This window comes from Pyrgilauda ruficollis, unplaced genomic scaffold (genome assembly GCF_017590135.1).
Source record: "Pyrgilauda ruficollis isolate IOZ18807 unplaced genomic scaffold, ASM1759013v1 scaffold354, whole genome shotgun sequence".
Taxonomy (NCBI): Eukaryota; Metazoa; Chordata; class Aves; order Passeriformes; family Passeridae; genus Pyrgilauda; species Pyrgilauda ruficollis.
Window position 1 is genome coordinate 61992 of NW_024524979.1, and position 26404 is coordinate 88395.

Consider the following 26404-nt stretch of genomic DNA (forward strand, 5'->3'; position numbering starts at 1 on the left):
GGCCAGGATGATGATGATGAAGGTTGAAGACCGTCAGGGCAACGCTGAAGGTCGGGTGGGGACTCCGCTGCCGCCGCCGATGACCAAGGCCAACACTGACGATGATGCAGGACAATGATGATGACACCGAAGGCGCCGCCCACCGGTTGACGCCTCTCTGGGACAACACACCGGGAAGGGGAGGAGCAACACTGCCGAGGATCAGGACCTCTGGAGAAACCCCTCAGGCCTCCTCTTCGGCCTCCTCGCCGAAATCCTCCTCCTCCTCGGCCGTGGCATCTTGGTACTGCTGGTACTCGGACACGAGGTCGTTCATGTTGCTCTCAGCCTCGGTGAACTCCATCTCGTCCATGCCCTCGCCCGTGTACCAGTGCAGGAAGGCCTTGCGCCGGAACATGGCCGTGAACTGCTCCGAGATGCGCTTGAAGAGCTCCTGGATGGCCGTGCTGTTGCCGATGAAGGTGACGGCCATCTTGAGGCCGCGCGGCGGGATGTCGCACACGGCCGTCTTCACGTTGTTGGGGATCCACTCCACGAAGTAGGAGCTGTTCTTGTTCTGCACGTTCAGCATCTGCTCGTCCACCTCCTTCATGGACATGCGCCCGCGGAAGACGGCGGCCACCGTCAGGTAGCGGCCGTGCCGCGGGTCGCAGGCGGCCATCATGTTCTTGGCGTCGAAGACCTGCTGGGTGAGCTCGGGCACGGTGAGGGCGCGGTACTGCTGGCTGCCCCGCGAGGTCAGCGGCGCAAAGCCGGGCATGAAGAAGTGCAGCACGGTCGGGGTACTCCTCGCGGATCTTGGAGATCAGCAGCGTGCCCATGCCCGAGCCGGTGCCGCCGCCCAGGGAATGGGTCAGCTGGAAGCCCTGCAGGCAGTCGCAGCTCTCGGCCTCCTTGCGCACCACGTCCAGCACCGAGTCCACCAGCTCGGCGCCCTCCGTGTAGTGACCCTTGGCCCAGTTGTTGCCGGCACCGCTTTGGCCTGGAAAAGGGATGGAAAGGTTGGGTTGGGTCTTCAAACCACCTCTGTAAACCTTCAAAGCACCTTTGGGAACCTTCAAACCACTTTTGAGAACATTTACACCAACTCTGGAGACCTTTAAACCGTCTTTAGGGACTTCAAGAACCTCAAAACTAGCTTGGGGAGCCTCAAAATCTCCTTTGAGGAACTCTGAACCAGCCTTGATAATCTTTGGGACCCTCAAACCTGGAAACCCTTGGAGCACCTTTGGGGACCTTAGGAAGCTTCAAACCATCTTTAGGGACCCTCAACCCAACCTTAATGACCTTGAAGACCCTCGAATCAACTTTGATTGATGATGAGCACCTCCATTTCCACCTTGAAAATATTCAAGCCACTTGAGGGACCTTCAAACCATCTTTGGGGACCTTTGAGGCACCTCTGAGGACCCTTGACACCCCCCCCCCCCCCAGCTCAGCCCCTCCCTGTGGTGACCCTTGGCCAGGTGCAGATGAGGAAGAGTTGGGTTGGGGTCTTTGAGGTGACTTTAGGGACCCTCAAAACACCTTTGGGAACCTTGAAGAACCTGCAATCACCTTTGAAGATCTTCAGGTTAATGCTAAGACTTTGGGGACCCTCAAACCACTTTTGAGGACCGTGGGCAACTCTTCACCTTCGGGACCTTCCTCCCACTCTTGGGGACCTCAAGCACTTCTGTCCCCTCTTCGGGGACCTTCACATCACCCTTAAGGGACCTTGACCCCACCTGTGGGGTCCTCAGGGACCTCCAAACCCACACTGGGGGCGGCACCTGGGGACCTTCCACCCCACCCTTCGGGGAGGTTCAACCCCAGCTTGGGAATCCTCTGGGACCTAAAACTCCACCTTGGGGACAAGTTGGGATCCTGAACCCTCTCTTTGGGACCTTCACTCTACCCTTGAGAACCTTTAAGGATCTTCAAACCCACCTTGGGGGGACACTTGGGGACCTTTACCTCACTTTGGAGACCTTTGTGTTACCCCTGGTGACACCTGAGGACCTGTGAACCCACCTTGGTGGGATACTTGGGGACCTTCATGCCACCCTTGGGACCTTCACTCCCACCCTTGGGACACCTGGGGACCTTCATCTCCCCTTTGGGACCATACCATCCCTTGAGGCCACCCCCCGCTGTCCCAGGTGTGTTCCCACACGTCCCCAGCTGCCCCAAATATTGCTGCGTGTCCCCAAGTGTGTCTTGAAGCGAACCTGATGTCCCTCAAGAGTCCCCAAGTGTCCCCCAAATACCCAGAGGTATCCCTAATGTCCCTCAGCAACCCCCAGGTGTCCCCAGGATGCCCTCAGGAAACATCAGGTGTCCCTAGTCATGTCCCAAAATGTCCCCAGGTGTGTCCCAGCTGTTCACAGCTGTCCTTGCTATGTGCCAAGAGTCCCCAGATATCTTGAGCATCCCCAGGTGTCCCTCAGGATCTCCCCAGGTGTGTCCCAATGTCCCCAGGAATCTCCAAATGTCCTCAGGTGTGTCCCAGATGTCCCCAGGCAGGCCCAAGATGTCCCCAGATGTGCCCCCAGGTGTCCCAGATGTCCCCAAGCATGCCCAAGGTGTCCCAGGTATCCCCAAGTATGTCCCAATTCCTCAAGAGTCCCCAAGTGTCCCCCAAATACCCAGAGGTATCCCTAATGTCCCTCAGCAACCCCCAGGTGTCCCCAGGATGCCCTCAGGAAACATCAGGTGTCCCTAGTCATGTCCCAAAATGTCCCCAGGTGTGTCCCAGCTGTTCACAGCTGTCCTTGCTATGTGCCAAGAGTCCCCAGATATCTTGAGCATCCCCAGGTGTCCCTCAGGATCTCCCCAGGTGTGTCCCAATGTCCCCAGGAATCTCCAAATGTCCTCAGGTGTGTCCCAGATGTCCCCAGGCAGGCCCAAGATGTCCCCAGATGTGCCCCCAGGTGTCCCAGATGTCCCCAAGCATGCCCAAGGTGTCCCAGGTATCCCCAAGTATGTCCCAATTTCCCCAGCCATGCCCAAGGTGTCCCAGATGTGCCCCCAATGTCCCCAGGTATATCCCAGGTGTCCCAGGTGTGTCACTCACCAAACACAAAGTTGTCAGGCCTGAAGATCTGCCCGAAGGGGCCGGAGCGCACAGAGTCCATCGTGCCAGGCTCCAGATCCACCAGGATGGCCCTGGGCACATATTTGCCCCCTGGGGACAACAAAAATGTCACCAAAACCCAGAGAATTGAACCCAAAATCACCCAGAATTAACCCCAAACCACCCAGAATCAACCTAAATACACCCAAATTACCCAATAAACACCTGAATTACAAGATAACACCTGGAAATAGCCCAAAACAATCCAGTACTACTTAAAAAGCACCCCAAAACCTCCCAAAGTTACCCCAAAACCACCAGGAAATACCCCAAAGGCAACCCAAACCAACCTAGAATTACCCCAAAACACCCAGAATTATCTCAAAACCATCAAAATCACCTCAAACCCACCTGGAATTACCCCAAAACCACCCCTAATTACCCCCAAAATGCTCAGTTAACCCAGAAATACCAAAAATTGCTCCCAAAATATCCCAAGCCACCCTGACACCAAAACACCCACCCCGATAGCAACAAGAAATGTCTCAAAACATCTGGAATAACACCAAAAATCAACCCCAAAAGGAGCCAAAATCACCCCCAAACCACCCAGAATTAGCACATAAATATCTGGAATCACCTCAAAACCACCCCAAATCCACCTGAATTCACCCTCAAAACATCCACAATCACCCCCAAACCATCCCAAAATTACCCCAAATCACCCAAATTCACCCCAAACCCAGGAAAAATCACCCCAAAAATGGTTGCAAATCTACCCAAAATGAATTGCAAAACCTCCCAAATTACTCCAAAATGTTTAAAATAATTCCCAAACCATCTAAAATCACCTCAATCCCACTTCTGACCAACCCTAAAATATTCAAAATCACTCTGAAGCACCCAAAATTGCCCCAGAATGCCCCAAAATGACCTAAATCCAATCCAGACCTCCCCAAAACTCAACCCCCTAAAGCACTTCCAAACACCCAAACTCACCCCAAAACCAGCCCAAATAACCTAAACCACCCAAAATCACCCTAAAACCTCCCAAATTAACCCCCAAAATAATTCCAAAGCCTCTCAAAATTACCCCAAAATCATCTCAAACCAACCCCAAAATAACCCCTAAAGTCTCAAATTCACCCCAAATTCCCTAAAGCCACCCCAAAAACTCCCCCAGAGCAATCTAGAATGGGACACAGGGACAGGGAGGAGACAAATGACAGTGGACAGGAAACACTGCAGAGGGGACACAGGGGACAGGTGACACAGAGGGGTGACAAAGGACAGTCAACACTGCGGGGATATCAGGGACAAGGTGACAATGGAGAGGTGACATGGGGTAGGCGGGGACATTGGGGACAGGGTGAGGGGTCACAGAGGACACTGGGGGGTGACAACAGACAGGTGACACTGGGTGGGTGACAGAGGACAGGGTGATACTGGGAAGGGTCAGGATGCTGCGACACCAGGGGAGTGCCACTGCAAGGTGACACCAGGAGGGTCACAGGGTGACACAGGAGGTGGCAATGGACACCAGGGGATCCCCAGGATTGAAGGTGACAGGGGACAAGGCAACACTGTGAGGTGACAATGGACAAGTGACACTGAGGTGTGACAAGGAATGACACTGCGAGGTGACAGAACAAGGTGACCCCACTGGTGTGACAAAGAAAGGAGTGGCACTCAGGGACCCAGGAGATGAGGTGGCACAGGGCACAGACAAGGACAAAGTGACACTGGGAGGTGACAGCAGGACAAAGGTGACACCGAGGGGGAACCATGGGGACGCAGTGACATAGGGATGATAAAGTGATAACATACAGGAAAGTGACATTGGGGGAATGACACTGGGGACAGGGTGACAGGGGGGAGGATGAGGAGGGTGACAAAGCAAAGAATGACAAGGTGGGGGTGAAGAGGTGGCACTGGAAGCAACAAAGTGACAGCAGAGGAAAGTGACAAACAAAGGAAGGTGACACTGGGGGGGATGACAGCGGGACAAGTGACACTGGGGAGATGACAAATGCCACCAAGTGCCACCCAGCACTAACGAGTGACACAATGAGAGGGGGAAGGGCAGAGGAGTCCTGGGGGGTGTGGCAGCTGTCCCCAAGTGCCACCAGCTGTCCCCACCTGTGGCCTCATTGTAGTAGACGCTGATGCGGTCCAGCTGCAGGTCGCTGTCCCCGTGGTAGGTGCCCGTGGGGTCGATGCCGTGCTCGTCACTGATCACCTCCCAGAACTGTGGGGACAAGGGGACAGCTTGGGGACAGCTCAGGGATAGCCCACGAGTGGGTTTGGGGCAAAACCTGAGAATTTGGGGAAAGAAACCGCAAGGTTTTGGGAAGAAAAATGGGGATTTTAGGGGGGAAAAGGGGGGTTGGGGGTGGGTAAAAGGGCTTGTGGAGGAGTGGGATGAGCTTGGCCACACCCACTTTGTGACAAATGAGACCTGAGCTGGGGGAAAAATCAGGATGTGGAGAAAAAATTGGGATTTTAGGGGGAGAAATGGGAATATCTGAGTAGGAAATGGTGGTTTGGGGGTGTGGGGTCAGCTGGGCCATGCCCAAGGCAGACTCAATTTTGGGGAAAAAAAAAGGGTTTGGGGGGGGGGAAGGGGATTTGGGGGTTAAAACCTGAGATTTTTGGGTAGTGAATAGAGGCTGGGGCTGTGACTGGGGTTAAAGGGATGAAGCTAAAGGATAGGTGGGGGCAGCTGGGCCACAGCCACTTTGATACACCTGGGACCCCATTTTGAGGGAGAAAATGAAGATCTGGGGCTAAAAAAATTCATGTATTTTAGGGTAAGAAACTGGGATTTTAAGGCAGGACGTGGCACTTAAGAAGTCACAAAAAAATCCAGAGTTAAAAGGAAAAAAAATCTGGGGTTTAAATGGAAATTGGAGGCATTGTGGAGGGACTGGGGACGCAGGCCAGCCCCACTTTGCAACATCTGTTATTTATTCTGGGGAGAAAAAAAGGGTTTTGGGGACAAAAAAGGGGCTTCTGGTACCTTGTAAGAATAATGAGATGTAAATCCAACCCCACCCACCTCCCCTGGGCAGCATTTTTGGGGAAAGACGGAAGAATGTAGGGATTTAAAGAAATTTGGGGGCATGGCCAAATGACAGGCGGAGTCCACAAGACCTCCCCCACAGACAGGCCCTGTTTTGGGTTGAAAAATGGGGATTTTGGCAACTTGAAAAATAAATTTAGAGTGTGATATGGTCCTAAAAGGATGTGGCTGCAACCCACAGCCACTCCACGACCCTTATTGGGGTAAAAAAGGCGATTTTTAGGAGTTTTTTTGTGGTTTGAGGTGTGGGGAAGGGAAGTGGGCGGAGCTTTGTGAGGGAGGGGCGTGGCCAAGGCGGCGCGGACCCGCTCCCCAAAAAGGGCGGGAACGCGGGAAAATGGCGGCAACTCGTTAAAATTCAAACCAACCGCTCCAAAATCGGCTTTTTGCACCCCAAAACGGCTTTTTCATCACCCAAAATCAGGATTTTTATACCCAAATTCGGCTCGGGGAGCTCCACGTTTTGTATTTGAAGATGAAATTCCACAGATGTGGGGGTTTGGGTTAAAATGGGCCGGGGGGGGGCAACGCAGCGTGAGGGGAAAATGAGGTGAAAAAATGCAATTTTGGGGTTAAAGATGAAAAATGTACAAAAAATGGGGATTTGGGGACTGTGGAAAAAAAAACTGATCAAAATATTAATTTGGGTTAAAAAAACCATTAATTTTGAGATGATTAATTCAAAAAAAGAGATAAAAAATGGTGACTTGAAATAAAAATGGTGGTTTGGTGATTATGAGGGAAAAATGTATTTAAAAAAACCACAATTTTGGGTCTGAGAAAAAAGTGGTTAAAAATGTCAATTTTGGAAGTGAGGGGGAAAATGGGATTAAAAACCAGCGATGTCAGGTAAAAAAAATAGTGGAAAAATGGGCTTAAAATGTTCATTTTGGGGCTAAGGAATTGGTTAAAATCCAGTGTTTTAGGGGGCTGTGAGTAAAAATGGGTTAAAAAATATGGATTTTTGGGGCTGATGGGACAAATGGGTTAAAAAAGGGCAGTTTCAGGGAATGTAGAAAATAAATGGCTCCGAAAAAAGTTAATTTGAGGTAAAAATTGAGATTTTGGGCAAATGAGGAAAAAAAATGAGTTTATAAATATCAAAGTTGAATAATCAGCATTTTTTGGGGAAAAAAATTCCTGCATTTTGAAGCCTTGGGAAACACAGGGTTAAAATTTACAATTTTTCACGAAAAAATGTGAGTTTGGTGTAGAAATGGAGAGTTTAACGACAGGAATATGGATTATAAGGGAACAAGAATATTTAAGGGTAAAACTTAAGAATTTTGGGCTAAAACACCATTTTTGAGAGTAAATTTGACCTGTTAAACACCAATATTTTCTATATGGTAAAAATCCTTTTTTGGGCCTCAAAATCACAATTTCGGTTCAAAACCTCCTTCCCAAAACTAAAAAAAAAAAACAAACAAAAAAACCCCAAGCTTTTTAAGGTTAAAAACTCCAACTTGAGGCGTTTTGGAGAACAAAGATTTCGATGTGGGGCAGGAAATGGAAATGCACATTTCGGGGGCAGGAAATGCGGTCTGGAGACACAAAGAGAGGGGGTTGGGGCTAAAAAGGGCGATTTTGCGACGAAAAGTTACATTTGAAAAAGACAAAAAAAAAGAAATATGGGGTTAAAGGAGGCCGTTTTGTGGGTAAGTGAACATTCAGTGGAAAAAAAGTCGATTTTTACAGCAGCACAAGTGATATTCCATTGTGAAGAATTGCAAATTCCGAGGCCTAAAACAACGCTTTTTTGGGCAAAACCCACCAATTCGTACTAAAAAAAAAAAAAAAAAATTAAGAAAAAAAATATATAACGTTAATTTTGGAGAAAAAGTTGTGAAGAACTGTAAATTCCGAGGCCTAAAACAACGCTTTTTTGGGCAAAACCCACCAATTTGTACTAAAAAAAAAAAAATTAAGAAAAAAAACTATATAACGTTAATTTTGGAGAAAAAACGGTGATTTTGAAGTAAGAAAAAAGCGAATTTGAGAGCACAAAGCTGCGATTCTTCCCCCGACCCTCCATTTTGGGGCTGGAAACCTCCATTTTGGGGCTGGGAACTCCCTCCAAGCTGCAGAAAATCCCGATTTTAACCCCAAATTCTACTTCGGGAAAAGAAATCCAGCCGTTTTTCTGCTCAAAACTCCACGTTTTGGGGATAGAAATCTTGATTTTGTACCAAAATGCTGTTTTATGAAACAAAGATGCTGAGCTGGAGCTCCGAAGCTCCATTTTGGGGCTGGAAAAAAAAAAGGTTTTTTTGGGCCGAAAAGCTGCACTTTGGCAGCAAAAAATCCTACATTAATGAAAAAAAAAATCACTTAAATCCAAAATATTAACATTTTGAGAATTAAAATGTATTTTTTTGACAACAAAATAATTCATTTTTACGTGTAAAACGGGCATTTCAGAGGAAAAAGCTGATTCAAAGTACAAAACCCAGCAATTTTGGAGATGAACATTGCAATTTAAAGACTCCAAATCCACATTTAAGGAATAAAAAGCAGTTTGGGTCATAAAATCCTGCAGTTTAAAGGAAGCTTAAAAATCTTTATTTTACGGAATAAAAAAAAAAAATCCAAATTTTAGAACAAAAAATGGGAACACGCCTCTTATTTATTGAATGAAAATCTTTATTGTGGATATTAAGCGGTTTTTTAATGTGTTAAATTCTCTCATTTTCGGGTCTGACCCCTCCGAGCGTCACGCCCCGTTTGGGGGTCAAAAATCTCTATTTTGGTGCACAAAATCCACATTTTTGAGGTAAAATTGGACGGTTTTGCCGTGAAAATAGCCGATTTTAGGGGAGAAAATACCCTATTAAGGGGTGAAAACAACCGATTTTAATCTGAAAAAGCAGCATTTAAAATATGGTGTTTTAAAAACGAAACACATCAGGTTTTAAATTTAATTATAAATATATTTTTGTGAAACACTTAATTCTGGGGTTAAATCCTTTAATTTCGGGGCTCCTCGCCGCCATTTTGGCGCCTTCCCCGCCCATCCTCAGCCAGACCCCCTCGATTACGGGCAAAAAGCACCATTCGCGGCCAAATCTTTGAAACAGTCACTCAAATTAGATAAAATAGTAATATTTTTCTTTAAACACTACAAAAAAGGCGATTTTGGAGGTGAATTCGCCGCGGTTCGGGGACGCCGCCCTCAGCCGCCATTTTGCGGCCGCGTGTGGGGGGGTGCGCGTTCGGCCACCGAAAATGCTCATTCAGCGACAAATTCTCCCCATTTTCACCCCAAACCCACCCCATTCAGCACCGCCCCCTTCCCTCACGGACGCTTTTGTGGGGGGAAAACGCCGATTTTGGGGTAAAATCGCCCTGGTTTGGGTCACCCTTTGTCTTGGCGCGCGGGGGATGGGGGGGCTCTTAAAGAGGCAACGCCGCCGCGGCGGGGGATGGAGGCGGGGCCCACTGCGCTCACCTTGGCGCCGATCTGGTTGCCGCATTGGCCCGCCTGGATGTGGACGATCTCCCTCATGGCGGCGGCGGAGTCTGGCGGGGGGGCTCGGACCCACCCGGACGGCGCGGAGGCGCTTGGAAAACCGAATAAAAAAACGTAAAGAGGCGGCGCGGCCCCTTTAAGAGTGGAGAGAAGGCGCGAGCGCGACGGCAGTGAAAATGGCGGCAGCCGCGGCCCGGCGCGCTCTCATATAGGACAAAGCCGGGGCTCCCATTGGTCGGCACCGCCCGCTTTCCATGCTTCTATTGGTTAATCTTGTTGTCAATACAGATTTCTGCACTTCAATTGGTTTAAACCTCTCTTTAGCCCCTCCCACCGACGCTCCGGTGCTCTCGGAGGACCATCCCGTCCCGTCTCTGTGGTCTGGCGATGATCGACAGGCACCACAGCCAATGGGAAGTGCAGATGGGCGTTGGCGCGCGGAGAGAGCGGCCAATGGGAGCGCGAGGGGCACGGCCCGGCGGTGATGGCGCGGGAGGGGTGAGCGGGGGGGAAGCCGGGGCCGCTTTTGGGGTCCCTGAGGGAATTTTGGGGGATTTGGGGTCCGAGGGGGTTCTGGAATCTCCTGGAGGGATTTGGAGGTGACAGCGGGGGTTGGAGCGGTGCTTGGTGAGGACTGGGGCCTCAGGGTCAGCTTTGGGGACTCCCTGAGGGAGATTGTGGGGGGTCTGTGACGGGGGTTGGAGGTTCCTGAGGAAAGTTTGGGGTCTCTGAGGGAAGTTTGGGGGCTTGGTTTTGCAATTTGGCGTTCCGCAGAGAAATTTGGGTTTTCCTGAGGGGAGTTGGGACTTGATGAGGGAATTTGGGGGTCCATGAGGGAGGTTGGCTGTGTCTGAGGGAGGTTTGGGGTCCATGAGGGGAACTGGGGCTTCCGTGATGGAAGTTTGGGCTTTTTGAGGGTGTTGAAGTGTCCTGAGGGGAGTTTGGGGCCCCCCTGATGGGGGTTTGGGTTTCTGTGTGGGAATTTGGGGTTCCCGAGGGACGTTTGGGTATCCTGAGGAAAATTTGGGGTCTGTGACACGGGTTGGTGGTTCTGTGAGAGAATTTGGGGTTCCATGAGGGGAGTTGGGGATTCCATGAGGGAATTTGGGCTCCCTGAGGGATGCTGGGGGTCGTGTGAGGGAATTTGGGCTTCTTGAGGAAGGCTTGGAGGTCCCTGGGGGGATTTCAGGGCTTTGGGGCTGCAGTTTTGGGGGATCCTTGTGGGATATTGGGTCATTTGGGTGCAGCTTGGGGAGTTTTGGGGGGGATCCCTGGGACATTTCGGGGGTCCCTGGGTTTGCTTTGAGTCTTTTTGGGGCAGTTTGGGAGGTCCCAGGCAGGGGTCTGGGGCCTCTGGGGTGGTTTGGGTCCTTTGGGGGCAGCTTGGGGGTTTCTGGGTGCTTTTTGGGGGGGTTCTCGGGGGGGGGGGGGGGGGGTTGGGTGTCCTTGGGGCAATTCGGAGGGTTTGGGGGCAGTTTGTGGAGTTCCCAAAGGGGTTTTGGGGCTCTTTGGGTTATTTTTGGGATCCTTGGGAGATCCTGAGCCCCCCCAACCCCCCTTTGCAGTGCCCTGGAGGATCCAGCTGTGCCCCCAGATGTTGAGGGCCCCCAAAAACGCCTTCCCTGCCCCCGAAACGCCCCAGATGTGATTGGGGAGGGGCCAGATCCAAATGTTGGGGACCTGAAAACGCCCAAAGTGGCCCAAAACACTTCAGAGGCTCCAGATATGGCAGCAGAGACCACAAATCCAGATGTGCTGTGGGCCAAAAATGGGCACCGGACACTGCAGGTGGACAGCGACACAGATGTGGAGGAGGAGGGGCCAGATCCAGATGCTGAGCCCCAAAAACGGCTTGAAATGACCCAAAGTGTTCCCGAAACTCCAGATGTGGGGCTGAAAACCCCAAATCCAGATGTTCTACGGCTTAAAAATGGGTATGGCACACTGCTGGTGGAGAGCAACACAGATGTGGAGGAGGAGGAGGCTGATCCAGAAGTGGAGCCCCCAAAACTACTGAAAATTACCCAAAATGTGCCCGAAACTCCAGATGTTGCAGGAAAGACCCCAAATCCAGATGTTTCAGCCCCAAAACTGCCTTGTGGAATGCAGGTGGTGGACAGTGACACGGATGTGGATGAGGATCCAGACGTGCCACCCCCAAAAAGGCTCAAAGTGATCAAAAGCATGCCTGGAATTCCAGATGTGGAGGTGGAAACCCCAAGTCCAGCTGTGGGCACACCCAAAACTAGACACTGGACAATGCTGATGGACAGAGACACAGATGTGGAGGGGGAGGAGGAGAACCCAGATGTGCAACCCCCAAAACAACTCAGGATGACCCAAAATGTGCCCGAAATGCCAGATGTGGCAGCAACGGCCCCAAATCCAGATGTTTCAGGCACAAAACTCCATTCCTGGATGCTGCTGGTGGACAGCGATACAGATGTGGAAGACGAAGTGAATCCAGATGTGCAGCCCCCAAAAAGGCTCAAAGTGACCCAAAACATGCCCAGAATTCCACATGTCGAGGTGGCGACCCCAAATCCAGCTGTGGAAAGGCCCAAAATCGGGCATGAGACGCTGGTAGAGGACAGTGACACAGATGTGGAGGAGGATCTGGATGTGCAGCCCCCCAAAAGGCTCAGAAGGACCCAGAATGTGCCCAAAACTCCAGATGTGCGATGGGGGACACAAAATCCAGATGTTTCAGGCCCCACAATCAGGTGTCAGATGCTGCTGGTGGACAGTGACACAGATGTGGAGGAGGATCCAGATGTGCAGCCCCTGAAACGGCTCAGAGCGACCCAAAACGTCCCTGAGACTCCAGATGTGGCTGCAAAGCCCCCCAACCCAGATGTTGCAGGCCCTGAAATCAGGTGCCAGAAATTCCTGGTGGACGGTGACACAGATGTAGAGGAGGAGGAGGTGACACAGATGTGGAGGAGGATCCAGATGTGCAGCCCCTGAAACGGCTCAGAGCGACCCAAAACGTCCCTGAGACTCCAGATGTGGCTGCAAAGCCCCCCAACCCAGATGTTGCAGGCCCTGAAATCAGGTGCCAGACATTCCTGGTGGACAGTGACACAGATGTGGAGGAGGATCCAGATGTGCAGCCCCTGAAACGGCTCAGAGCGACCCAAAACGTCCCTGAGACTCCAGATGTGGCTGCAAAGCCCCCCAACCCAGATGTTGCAGGCCCTGAAATCAGGTGCCAGACATTCCTGGTGGACAGTGACACAGATGTGGAGGAGGAGGTGAATCCAGATGTTGAGACCCTAAAAGAGCTTGAAATGACCCAAAATGTGCCTGAAAGTCCAGATGTGGTGTCACAGACCCCAAATCCAGATGTTGGAATGGCCAAGAATGGGTGCCAGGTACTGCTGGTGGGCAGTGATCCAGATGTTTCCCCTGCAAAAAGATGGGAAAGTCCTCAAAACGTGCCCCAAACTCCAGATGTGCCCACACAGCCCCCAAATCCAGGTGTGAAGGGGTCACAGAGGGGTCACCGGGCGCTGCTGGACGACAGCGACACAGATGTGGAGGAGGAGGCGGCAAATCCAGATGTTGGATCCCTAAAAAGAGTGAAACAAGCCCCAAATGTGCCTGAAACTCCAGATATGAGGCTGAAACCACCAAATCCAGATGTTTCAGGCACAAAAATTGGGTGTAGTATGCTGCTGGTGGACAGCGACCCAGATGTGGAGGAGGATGAGGCCGATCCAGATGTTCAGCCCTCAAAAAGACAGAAAATTGCCCAAAATGTGCTCGAAACTCCAGATGTGCCCACACTTACCCCAAATCCAGTTGTTGGAGGCGCTGAATCCAGATGTGGAGCCTTGGTGGTGGAGAGTGACACAGATGTGGAGGAGGATGAGGCTGATCCAGATGTTCAGCCTTCAAAAAGACCGAAAATTACCCAAAATGTGCCCAAAACTCCAGACGTTGGGAGGTTCCAAAGGACCAAAAATGTGGCCGCAACGCCAGATGTGGCGGGAGAGGAGGAAGAGTGGGATCCAGATGTGGCCACCCAGCTGTTCCTGCCCCCAAATCCAGATGTGGGGGAGACCGAGGCAGATCCAGATGTTGGGAGCCCAGAACGACTCAAAATGACCCAGAAACCACGAGAAATTCCAGATGTGGAGGAGGAAGAGGAGTCAGATCCAAACCTGGCCACCCAGCTGTTCCTGCCCTCTCCAGAAGTTGGGGGCCCAGAAAGCTCCAAAACGGCCCCAAAGGACCCCAGAATTCCAGATGTGGAGGAGAAAGAGGAGGATGAGGCTGATCCAGATGTTCAGCCTTCAAAAAGACCGAAAATTACCCAAAATGTGCCCAAAACTCCAGACGTTGGGAGGTTCCAAAGGACCAAAAATGTGGCCGCAACGCCAGATGTGGCGGGAGAGGAGGAAGAGTGGGATCCAGATGTGGCCACCCAGCTGTTCCTGCCCCCAAATCCAGATGTGGGGGAGGCCGAGGCAGATCCAGATGTTGGGAGCCCAGAACGACTCAAAATGACCCAGAAACCACGAGAAATTCCAGATGTGGAGGAGGAAGAGGAGTCAGATCCAAACCTGGCCACCCAGCTGTTCCTGCCCTCTCCAGAAGTTGGGGGCCCAGAAAGCTCCAAAACGGCCCCAAAGGACCCCAGAATTCCAGATGTGGAGGAGAAAGAGGAGTCAGATCCAGATGTGGCCACCCAGCTGTTCTTGCCCTCTCCAGATGCTGGGAGCCCAAAACGACTCAAAATTACCCAGAACCCTCCCAGAATTCCAGATGTGGAAGAGGAAACCCCAAATCCAGATGAGAAGGAAGAACAGGAGTCAGATCCAGATGTGGCCACCCAGCTGTTCCTGCCTTCCCCAGATGTTGGGAGCCCAGAAGGCCCCAAAACTACCCCAAAGGACCCCAAAATTCCAGATGTAGAGGGGCTGCCCTCCCCGGATCCAGATGTGGCCACGCAGCTGTTCCTGCCCCCACACCCAGGTGTGGACGGCCTAAATCCAGATGTTCTGGGTCCAAACCAACCCGAAATGGCCTCAAATGACCCCAAAATTCCTGTTGTGAGGGTGGAGACCCTAGAGCCAGATGTGGAGGGGGAGGAGGACTTGGATGTGGCCACCCAGCTATTCCTGCCTCCTGATCCAGATGTGGAGGGGGAAGGACCCTCAGATCCAGGTGTTGGGTCCCCAGAACCACCCAAAAGTCCCCTAAACCCACCCAAAATTCCAGATGTGGGCACAGAGAGCCCAAATCCAGATGTGAAGGGGTCACTGAGTAGCCACAGGACGTTGCTGGGGGATGCTGATCCAGATGTGCAGGAGGCAGGCCCAAATCCAGATGAGGCAGCCTCAAAAAAACCCCAAACAGCCCCGAAAGTCCCTGAAATTCCAGATGCAGAGGCGGACACCCCAAATTCAGATGTGGAGAGCCCGGGGAGCCCCAGCCTGGATCCAGATGTGTCCACCCAGCTGTTCCTGCCCCCTGCCCCAGATGTGGAACGCCCGGAAAGCCCCAAAAGGGCCCTGGATGAGCCCCAAGTTCCAGATGTGGAGGAGGTGGCCCCAAATCCAGATGTTGAGGGTCCCCCAAGCCCTGCCCAGGAGGAAGCAGAAGCTCCACCCACCCCAAAGGTGAATTTTGGGGGATCCCGGGTGATTTTGGGAGCCCCACGGGGATTTGGGAGGGGAGGGGTTCTGGTGGATTTTTTGGGGTACCCCGTGAATTTTGGGAGGTCCCAAGTGGGGTTTGGGATTCCCAGTGGATTTTGGGAGACCCAGGGTGGTTTGGGGGGGGGTCCTCAGGTGAATTTTTGGGGATCCTGGGTGATTTTGGGGGGTCCCATGTGGAATTTGGGGTGAATTTGGGGGATTTTGGGGGTGGCAGGTGGATTTTGGGGGTTCCCTATAGAATTTGGTGTGAATTTGGGGGATTTTGGGATCTCCATCGCAGCCCCTCCCCACCAGGTGCGGCGCAGTCGGCGATTGGCTGAGATTGGAGGGGGCTCCGCCTCTCGTGACCCCACCCCCACTCAGAATGGGCAAGATCAAGGCTCCAAGCCACGCCCCTCACCCAAGCCACGCCCCCAGAGGGGGCAGGACCGAACAGTGGCAGCGCTTGAAGAGGCCACACCCACAGTGTCCATACAAGGAAATGGGCGTGGCTCAAATTCAGCCCCACCCCCAGAGGAGGAGGAGCTAACAGAAGGTGCCAAGCGCAGGCTCCGCCCCCGGGCAGCACCGGGCTCCGCACAGATCCGGGTAAGGACCTGTATGGACCAGTACAGACCAGTAGGGACCAGTATAGACTAGTGCGGACCAGTATGGACCAGTGCAGACCAATCTAGACCAGTACAAACCAGTACAGGCCAGTATGGACCAGTGCAGACTGGTACAGACCAGTACCCCCCCATGTGACTCCTAATCCTGACCCCAGTGTGGAGCAGGGACCCCACCCAGTGCTCCCAGTATGGACCAGTATAGACCAGTATGGACCAGTATGGATCAGTACAGACCAGTGTGGAGCCATAGTGACCAGTGACTCCCCCAGGGACACCCCAGTGACCTCCCAGTATGGACCAGTACAGACCAGGACCCCGCCCCGTGGCCCCCAGTGCCCCCCATCCTCCTCCCACTGTGTCCCCAGCTGCTGTTCTGGGGCTGGTGGCACCTGGGGATATCCCCAAAGTGTCCCCAAGTCCCCCGCTGCTGGTCCTGGGGATGGTGGCACCTGGGGATGTCCCCAGTGTGTCCCCAAGTCCCCCAGCGATGCTTTGTTGTGTCCCCAAACTGTCCCAAACCTGTTCCAGTGTTGCCCAGGTGTCCCCAACTCCTCAGGGATGTCCCCAGAGCGTCCTGAATGTGTCCCCAACCTGTCCCAGTGTCCCCTAGATGTCCCCACTGCCCTAACCCTAACCCAGGGCTGTCACCAACCTGTCCCCAGGCCTGGTGGCACTCAGGGGTGTCCCCACTGATGTCCCCACTGTCCCCAGGTGCTGTTCACGGGCCTGGTGGCACTCAGGGATGTCTCCACTGATGTCCCCACTGTCCCCAGGTGCTGTTCACCGGCCTGGTGGCCTCCCCGGCGCTGCAGGTGGCCCTGGGGACGCTGGGTGGCACCGAGGCCACCTCAGTGCACGACTGCAGCCACCTGGTGACCGATGGCATCCGCCGGACACTGAAGTTCCTGTGCGCCCTGGGCAGGGGTGTCCCCATTGTCACCCCCCAGTGGCTGCTAGAGGTGGCATCGGGGACAGCAGGGGGTGGGGGACATCGGGGACAATCAGGGGGGTTGGGGGATTGGGGACATCTGATGGGCATTGTGGGATTGGGGACATTGGGGACAATTGGGATCGGGGATATTGGGGATGTTATGGACATTGGGGACAATCAGGGAGTTGGGGACATTGGGGACTGGGGACATTGGGGATTGGAGACAATTAGGGGTATTGGGGACACTGGGGACATCAGGGACACCGAAGTTCCTCTGTGCCATCACCAGGGGTGTCCCCATTGTCACCCCCCAATGGCTATTGCAGGTGACATCAGGAACAGCGGGGGGTTGGGGACAATCGGGGGGACTTGGTGACAATGAGGGGAGTTTGGGGACAAGGAGAAGGATTTGGGGGCATTGGGGACAGGGGGTGGCACTGGAGACTTTGGGGGGCATTTGGGGACATTGGGTGGCCTTGGGGACAGTGGGGATCTTGGGAATATTGGGGACAGCTGGAGTGGCCTTGGGGACAGGGGGACACTGAGGACATGGTGACAAGGGGGATTGGCCTTGGGGACTTTAGGGATGGGGGAGGGTGACCTTGGGGACAGTAGAGTGACCTTGGGGACAGGGGGAACTCAGGGACAATGGGAGGGAATTTGGGGACGAGGGGAGGGGTCTTGGGGACAGTGGGGGTGGCTTTGGGGACTTTGGAACTTTGGGGACTGGGTGTGGCTTTGGGTGACAAGGGAGGGTGACCTTGGGGGTCAAGAGAAAGGACTTGGGGCAATCAAAGGGACTCTGGGGATCAGGGGGTGTCCTTGGAGACACTGGGGTGGCTCTGGTGGCCGTGTGTGACCCCTGTGTCCCCGCTGTCCCCAGAGTTCCCACAGTGGCCGCCCGCTGTCCCCTGGTCCCTTCCTGCCCCGGGACCTCCCCTGTGAGCGGCGCTTCGGCTTCCGCCTGCGCCCGGCGCTGGCCCGGGCCCGGGAGCGGCCCCTGCTGCAGGTGACAATGTCCCCAAATGTCCCCAGATGTCACCTAAACCCATCCCTGAGCTACCCCCAGGCACGGCAACGGCCCCTGCTGCAGGTGACAGTGACAGCAGTGTCCTCAATGTCCCCAATGTCCCTGGGCCCAGGAATGGCCCCTGCTGCAGGTGACAGTGACAGCAGTGTCCTCAATGTCCCCAATGTCCCTGGGCCCAGGAATGGCCCCTGCTGCAGGTGACAGTGACAGCAGTGTCCTCAATGTCCCCAATGTCCCTGGGCCCAGGAATGGCCCCTGCTGCAGGTGATACTGTCCCCAGCTGTCCCCAAATGTCACCTAAACCCAGCCCTGGGCACGGTGGCACCCCCTCGTGCAGGTGATGATGACATTAATGTCCCCAAATGTCCCCAACTTCTCCAATGTTCCCAATACCCCAATCTCCCCAACCTGCCTAATGTCCTCAATGTCCTGTCATTCATCCCCCAAGTCCCCAATGCCCCCAATATCCCAACCCCCCCAAACGTCCCCAATCCCCCAATCTCCTGAACCCCTCAATGTCCCCAACCCCTGAATGTCCTCAGTGTCCCCCGATGTCCTCTCTGTCCCCAGGGCTACCAGGTGCACGTCACCCCCAGTGTCCAGCCGTGCCCCGAGGACATGCGGGACATTGTCACCTGCTGTGGTGGCACCTTCCTGCCACAGCTGCCCCGGGAACATGCGGTGAGGGGACAGGGGACAGTGGGGACATTGGGGACATTGGGGGGATGTTGGGGAGGTTAGGGACATTGGGGACATTGGGGACACAGGGATATTGGGGACATTGTGGGGATTGGGGGTTTTGGGTTCCTCACAGGGTATTCTGGGTTTCTGATGGGTTTTTTGGGGTTCCTGATGGGGTATTTGGGGTTTCTCACTGGGTTATTGGGGTTCCCCTCTGGGTTATTTGGGGTTCCTCTCTGGGTTATTTGGGGTTTTTCTCTGGGTTATTTGGGGTTCCTCATGAGTTATTTGGGGTTATCTGATGGGGTTTTTGCTGTTCTTTGGGTTATTTGGGGTTCCTCACAAATTATTTGGGGTTTCTGGGGGTTTTTGTGGTTCCTGATGGGGTATTTGGGGTTTTTCTCTGGTTTATTTGGGGTTTTTCTCTGGGTTATTTGGGGTTCCTCACTGGGTTATTTGGGGTTTTTCTCTGGGTTATTTGGGGTTCCTCACGAGTTATTTGGGGTTTCTGAGGGGGTTTTTGCTGTTCTTTGGGTTATTTGGGGTTTTGCTCTGGGTTATTTGGGGTTCCTCATGAGTTATTTGGGGTTTCTGAGGAGGTTTTTGCTGTTTCTCTCTGGGTTATTTGGAGTTCCTCTCTGGGTTATTTGGGGTTCCTCTCTGGGTTATTTGGGGTTTCTCACTGGGTTGTTTGGGGTTCCTGACTGTGTTTTTGGGGTTCCCCAGCCCCGTGTCCTGGTGATCTCGTGTCCCCAGGACCGCTGGCTCTGGCCCCCGGCCGTGGCCGCGCGGCTCCCGCTGCTCTCGGCCGAGCTGCTGCTCTCGGGGGTCCTGCGGCAGCGCCTGGAGCTGGCCCCGTTCCTGCTGAGCCCCTGGCAGCCCCCCGAAAACGCCCCTGAGCCCACCCAAAACACCCCAAATCCCACCCAAAAGCAAAAAAATCCCACCCCAAATCCCACCCAAAATAGCCCAGAGCCCACCCGAAACCAGAAAAATCCCACTCAAAACTCCCCAAATCCCGCCCAGAAACGGAGAAATCCCCCCCGAAAAACCCCAGATCCCACCCCAAAAACCCCAGATCCTGCCCAGAAAAGAAAAAATCCCCCACAGAAAGCCCCAAATCCCACCCAAAATACTCCAAACCCACCCCAAAACCAAAAAACTCCCACCCAAAAAACCCCAAATCCCCCCCAGAAACGCCCAAATCCCACCCAAAACACCCCACCCCAAACCCATTCCCGGCCCCATTTTGGGGGGTCCACCCCTCCCCCGAGCCCCCCCAGGACCCGGAGTGGGCGGAGACCCCCCCAAAATCCCCCCCAAAAAACCCCAACCCCCCAAAACCCCAACCCCGCCCCAAAAAACCCCAAAACAGCCCCGGGGTCCCCCAGGGGATCCCAAACCCAATGTTGGGGTCCCAAATCCCCCCCTGGACCCCCCCCAGGAGCCCCCCAGGACCCGGAGTGGGTGCAGACCCCCCCAAAATGCAGGGAACCCCCAAAAAACCCCAAACCGGCCCCAAAAAGCCCCAAATCCCACCCCAAAACAGCCCCGGGGTCCCCCCCCAAATGTTGGGGTCCCCGAGGCCCCCCCGAGCCCCCCCCGGACCCGGAGCCGCCGGGGGGCTCCAATAAAGTGAATTTGGGCAGCGCAGTTTGGGGATTTTGGGGTTTTTTGGGGTCAAAAATCCCAAATTTGGGGCGGGGGGAGGAGCTGGGGGGGCTTGGGGACACCCCAGGGACAGCCCTGGGGTGGCCATGGGGGGGTTGCGGACACGATGGGGACTTTGGGGACCCCTTGGGGATATCGGGGACCCCCCTGGGATGGCCATGGTGGCCTTGGGGACATCAGAGAGCCCTTGGGGACATCAGGGACTGTCTTGGGGACACTTTGGGGACACCAAGGATCCTTTTGGGGACCCCCCAGGATGATCATGGTGGCCTTGGGGACATCAGGGACTTCCGTGGGGATGCTCTGGGGACATCAGTGACACCCCTGGAGACACTTTGGGGACATTGGGGGCCCCCTTGGGGACACCAAGGATGCTTTTGGGGGGACATTGGGGACTCCCTGGGATGTTCGTGGTGGCCTTGGGGACATCGGGAATCCTTTTGGGGACACCAGAGACCCTCTTGGGGACATTGGGGACCCGTCTGCGTTGGTCATGCAGAGGTTGGGGACATCAAAGTTCCCTTTGGGGACACTGCGGACCCTTTTGGGGACCCTTCTGCCTTTAGCGCCGCCCCCTCAAGCCTCAGCCAATCAGCACTCACGTGCCTGAGCACAGCAGCCAATGGCAGTGCAGGGCGGGCGGGACTTCTGTTGCCATGGGAACGCCCGAGTCGGGTCGCCATGGCAACGGGAAAAGACGCTTCCGGGTTCCTATTCCCACCCCTGCCGCTCTTAGCCAATCAGCGTTCACGGAGCGAAACAGCCAATGGCGATGCAGAAGGGGCGGGAGCATCGTTGCCATGGGGACGGGGCGGGCGGTCGCCATGGCAACGGGGCGACCGGGCCTGGAGCGGGAAAAGCGGGAAAAGGTAAAAAAGGAATTAAAACCCCGGATTGCTGTGGGGTGGGAGAGACTGGGCCGCCTTGGGCACAGCAAGGACCCCTTGGGGATAGCAGGAAATCCTTGGGGACAGCGGGACCCCTTGGGGATGGGCGTGGGGCCTTCGGAGACCCTGACTCTGTCATTACAAAATGGCCCCTCAGGACTCCGGTTTACCCTGCTAGGACCCCATTCCCGCCTCAGGACCCTGGCTGACCCTGCTAGGACCCCATTCCTCCCTCAGGACCCTGACTGACCCTGCCAGGACCCCGTCCCCCCTCAGGGTCCCGGTTTACCCTTTCAAACCCTAATTTACCCTTCCAGGACGTCCCGGACAGCATTAACCCCTCCTTTAAGTAACTCCCAGTAATCCCAGTTCCCCCTCCCAGTGCTCCCAGACACCCCCAGTAACCCCCAGTAATCCCAGTTCCTCCTCCCAGTGCTCCCAGTAACCCCAGTCCCCCTCACAGGTCCCTGGGGGCGGAGCTTGAGGCAGAAAAGGGGCGTGTCCATGAATTGGAGGCAGAGCTGAAAACACTGAGGGGGCGGAGCCAATGCCTGGAGGCGGAGCTTGAGGCAGAAAGGAGGCAGTGCAAACACCTGGAGGCGGAGCTTGAAGCAGAAAAGGGGCGGAGCCAACGGCTGGAGGTGGAACTTAAGTCAGAAAAGGGGCGGAGCCAAGCACTGGGGGTGGAACTCGATGCCCTGAAGGGGCGTGGCCAACGATTGGAGGCAGAGCTGGATGCGGAAAAGGGGCGGAGCCAAATCCTGGAGATGGAGCTGGAGACCCTGAAGGGGCGGGGCCTTGGCCCAGAGGGGGCGGAGCCAAGCCCAGAGCAGGTGAGGCCTCCCAGTGCTCCCAGTGCTCCCAGTCCCCCCAGTCTCACCTCTCCCAGGTGTTCTGCGTTTGTCTTGGGGCTGGAGCCACCCCCGGAGGGGACACCTGGGGGGACACCTGGGATACCTGGGGACACCTGATAACTCACCTGGGGACATTTGGGACACCTGGGGACATTTGGGGACACACCTGAACACACCTGGGGGGACTTGGGACACACCTGGGGATACTGGGGACACCTGGAGGCTCCTGAGGGGACACCTGGGTGCATCTGGGACACACCTGGGAATGTTGGGGGCACACACTGGGGTGCCCCAGGTGTGTTTGGGGTGTCCCAGGTGAATTTTTGGATTTCCCAGGTGTGTTTGGGGTGTCTCAGATGTGGTTTGGGTCTCTCAGGTGTATTTGGGTGTGCCCCAGGTGAGTTTGGGGTCTCAGGTGAGTGTGGGGTTCCCTAGGTGAGTCTTTGGGGTCTCAGGTGAGTATTTGGGGTCTCTCAGGTGAGTGTGGGGTTCCCCAGGTGGTTTTTTTTTGGTCTCAGGTGTGTTTGAGGTCTCTCAGGTATATTTGGGGGTGCCCCAGGTGTGTTTTTGGGTCTCAGGTGAGTATTTGGGGTCTCTCAGGTGAATGTGGGGTTCCCCAGGTGTGTTTTTAGGTCTCAGGTGTGTTTGGGATCTCTCAGGTATATTTGGGGGTGCCCCAGGTGTGTTTTTGGGGTCCCAGGTGTGTTTTTGGGGTCCCAGGTGTGGTTTTGGGTCTCAGGTGAGCTCTCTCTCCCCAGGTGCTGCTGGGCCGCTGGCGCCAGAAGGTTTTCCAGCTGCTGCTGCAGGTGAGGCTGCAACAGGGCCAGGAGCTGCGGCTGCAGGGACAGGTGAGGGGACAGGGGAGGGGACACAGGGACAGGGGAGGGGACATGGGACGGGGGAGAGGACACAGGACAGGGGAGGGGACACAGGACAGGGGTGGGGACACAGGGACAGGTGAGGGGACATGGGACAGGGGAGGGGATGTGGGACAGGGAAGGGGACATGGGACAGGGAAGGGGACACAGGGGACAGGTGAGGGGACACACCTGGGACAGGTGAGGGGACAGGTGGGCAGACACAGGGGACACAGGGACAGGTGAGAGCCTGGCACGCCTGTGACAGGTAAGGGACACACCTGGGGCAGGTGAGAGCACATCTGCGACAGGTGAGGGGACGCAGGGGACAAGTGAGGGGACTCAGGTGACACCCCACACCTGGGACAGGTGAGTCCCCACAGGTGGGACCAGCCCCACACCTGGGGGGACCCTCTTGGGTCACCTGTGTCCCTTTGGGGTCACCTGGCACACCTGTGTCCCTTGGGGAGGGTCTGGCGGTCACCTGGACAGGTAACTTGTGTCCCTCAGGGATGGCACCTGTGTCACACCTATCCCAGGTGCGCTCCCTGGGTGCTGTAAGGATGTCACACCTGTGTCACACCTGTCCCAGGTGCGCTCCCTGGGGGCTGTAAGGATGTCACACCTGTGTCACACCTGTGTCACACCTGTCCCAGGTGCGCTCCCTGGGGGCTGCAGTGGCCGCCGGGTCCCGCCAGGTGTCGCTGTTGGAGCTGCGGCTGCGCCAGGGGGAGCAGGAGAGACAGGTGAGGGACACCTGGGGACACACCTGGGGACACTGGGGACACACCTGGGACAGGGGAGGGACACCTGGGGACACTGGGGACATTGGGGACACACCTGGGATAGGTGAGGGACACCTGGGCGCATTGGGGACTCACCTGGGGACACTGGGGACACAGCTGGGATAGGTGAGGGGACACCTGGGGACATTGGGGACACCGGGGACACACCTGGGACAGGGGAGGGACACCTGGGGACATTGGGCACACCGGGGACACACCTGGGATAGGTGAGGGGACACCTGGGGACATTGGGGACACCGGCGACACACCTGGGACAGGGGAGAGACACCTGGAGGCATTGGGGACACACCTGGGGACATTGGGGACACACCTGGGACAGGGGAGGGACACCTGGGGACATTGGGGACACTGGGTACACACCTGGGACAGGGGAGGGATACCTGGGCACATTGGGGACTCACCTGGGGACACATCTGGGACAGGGGAGGGACATTGGGGACATACCTGGGGACATTGGGGACACACCTGGGGATACACTTGGGACAGGCAAGAGATACCTGGGGACTTTGGGGACACACCTGGGGACTTTGGGGACACACATGAGACAGGTGAGGGGATACCTTGGGGACAGCTGCGGGGTTGGGGACACCTTGGGGCCATCTGGGGACAATCTGGGGCTGTTCCGTGTCCAGGCCCTGTCCCAGCAGCGGCTCCGGGCGGAGGCGGCCGAGGAGGAACTGGGGAAACTGGGCCAGGCCCTGAGCCGGTACTGAGGGAACTGGGAGGGACTGGGGGGGACGGGGCTGTCCCCATCGCTGTCCCCAGGCTGCTGGGGACACTGGGCTGAACTGGTTTGTACTGGGATGAACCGGAATGTCCCCATTATTGTCCCCATCACTGTCCCCCAGGGTGCTGGGGACACTGGGGGTTACTGGTTTGTACTGGGATGAACTGGTCTGTCCCCATTGCTGTCCCCAGGCTGTTGGGGACATTGGGCGTGGTCCTGGCCGATGTCACCGTGGCCGTTGGGGCCCTGGGGACCCTCAGTGAGCGCCTGGGACGGGCCCAGCACCGACTGCGGGGTCAGTGACACTGCAGGGACACCTGGGGACACCTGGGGGAGTTGGGGACACTGCAGGGACACCTGGGTACAGTTCAAGGGTATTGGGGGGAGGACTGGGGACACCTGGGAGACCTTGGGAGGGGTTGGGGACACCTTGGGAACACTTTGGGGACACCTGGGGTGGGGGCTGGGGACACCTGGGAGACACCTGGAGAGTTGGGGACACTTTGGGAACACTTTTGGGACACCTGGGGACACCCTGGGGACACCCAGGGGCTACTCTGGGGGGCTTGAGACACTTTGGGGAGGTAAGGACATTTCTGGAACACCTTGGGGACACTTTGGGGACATTTGGGACAACTTAGCAGGGGTTGGAGACACCTTGGGGACAATGTGGGGACTGTGGGGATACTGTGGGGACACTGTGGTGGCCGTGCCTACTGTCCCTGTCCCAGTGTCCCCTCTGTCCCCAGCGCTGGTGGCCTCAGGGCGGCTCCGGTGGCAGCGGGAGCCGGAGGGGACAGCAGAGGACAGCGGGTGAGTGACAATTGGCATGGCCCTGGGGACATCAGGGGGTGACCCTCGGGGCAGCGCTGAGCCCGCTGGTGACACAGTGGCTTTGTCCCCTCTCTGTCCCCTCTGTGTCCCCAGCGCGGTGGCCCCGGAGGTGACATCGGAGAAGGTGAGGGGGTGGCACCGAGGGGACACCGGGGGTGGCTCTGTCCCCAGGGTGTCACCCCCGTGCCCACCCCAGGCCACCAAGGGTGGGGACAGGACCCGGCCACGCCCAGGCACAGGTGGGTGTGTCCCCAGTGTCCACAACTGTGTCCCCAAATGTCCTCAAATGTGTCCTCAGTGTCTCCTCAGTGTCAAGTGTCCCCAAATGTCTCCCAGTGTGTTCCCAAATGTGTCCCTGAGTGTCCCCAAATGTCCCTCAGTGTGTCCTCAAGTATGTCCCCAGTGTCCCTAAATGTCCCCAAATTCCCTTCAATGTCCTTCAATGTATCCCCAATGTCCCTGAATGTCCCCAAATGTGTCCCCAGGTGTCCCCTCACTGTCCCCAAGCTGTCCCCACTGTCCTGTCAGTGTCCCCAAATGTCTCTCAACGTCCCCAAAGTCTTCAGTGCTCCCTCAACCTGTCCCCAAAGGTGTCCCCAGTGTTTCCCCAGTGTCCCCAGAGTGTCCCCAATGTGTCCTCGCAGTGTCCCTGGCCCCGTTGGTGACGCAGCTCCAGGCTCTCGGTGCCGCCATCCTCGGGGACCCCGCGGTGCCAGCGCCCCCGTGGGGACACCGGTGACATCAGGGACACAGGTGACATCATCAGGGAGCAGTGGCACTGTGGGGACAGAGATGATGTCACTGTGGTGGTGGTGGTGACGTCACTGTGGTGATGTTGATGATGTCACTGTGATGGTGATGACGTCATGGCTCTGCCCCAGCCCTGGCTCCGTGTCACTTAGTCCCCACCCAGCCCCCAATGTCCCCAAAGCCACCACGACCATCCAAGAGGGTCCCCAAAGTGTCCCCGATGTCCCCAAGGAGATTCTTTGGTGTCCCCAACCCCGCCCAATGCCCTCCAGGTGTCCCCAAGGTGTCCTCACATGTCTCAGGAATGTCCCCAACTCCCCAAAGGTGTCCCCGAGGTGTCCCCAATCCCCCCAAAGTGTCCCCAAAGTGCCCCCAACTCCCCCCAAAGTGTCCCAAAGGTGTCCCCAGTACCACCCGCAGTGCCCGGTACAGCTGGGGACAGACATGGGGACAATGGGGACAGCCCAGCCTCGCCCAGTCCCTCCCAGTTCGGGGT

General features: G+C 55.7%; 2 protein-coding genes across 2 annotated transcripts; one reads left to right on the plus strand and one right to left on the minus strand.

The window, feature by feature from the left end:
- Positions 1–22: 22 nt before the first annotated feature.
- On the minus strand, positions 23–9775 carry LOC121357877 (tubulin beta chain-like). The gene is made up of 5 exons (XM_041475572.1): positions 9586–9775; positions 5195–5303; positions 3056–3166; positions 859–982; positions 23–797 (listed from the first exon to the last, which is right to left on the minus strand). The coding sequence occupies exons 1-5, from the start codon at positions 9640–9642 to the stop codon at positions 224–226; spliced, it is 975 nt and encodes a 324-aa protein (XP_041331506.1). The 5' UTR covers positions 9643–9775; the 3' UTR covers positions 23–223.
- Positions 9776–10067: 292 nt separating this feature from the next.
- Positions 10068–26173, plus strand: LOC121357875 (mediator of DNA damage checkpoint protein 1-like). The gene is made up of 19 exons (XM_041475569.1): positions 10068–10104; positions 11172–12352; positions 12532–13500; positions 13903–15233; positions 15567–15860; positions 16654–16839; positions 17695–17820; positions 18412–18522; positions 19249–19624; positions 20938–21062; positions 21398–21429; positions 21544–21913; positions 22693–22782; positions 23448–23537; positions 24230–24303; positions 24516–24619; positions 25074–25137; positions 25252–25397; positions 25803–26173. Exons 1-19 carry the CDS (start codon positions 10091–10093, stop codon positions 25895–25897), a joined length of 5778 nt encoding a protein of 1925 aa, XP_041331503.1. The 5' UTR covers positions 10068–10090; the 3' UTR covers positions 25898–26173.
- The last annotated feature ends 231 nt before the right edge of the window (positions 26174–26404 follow it).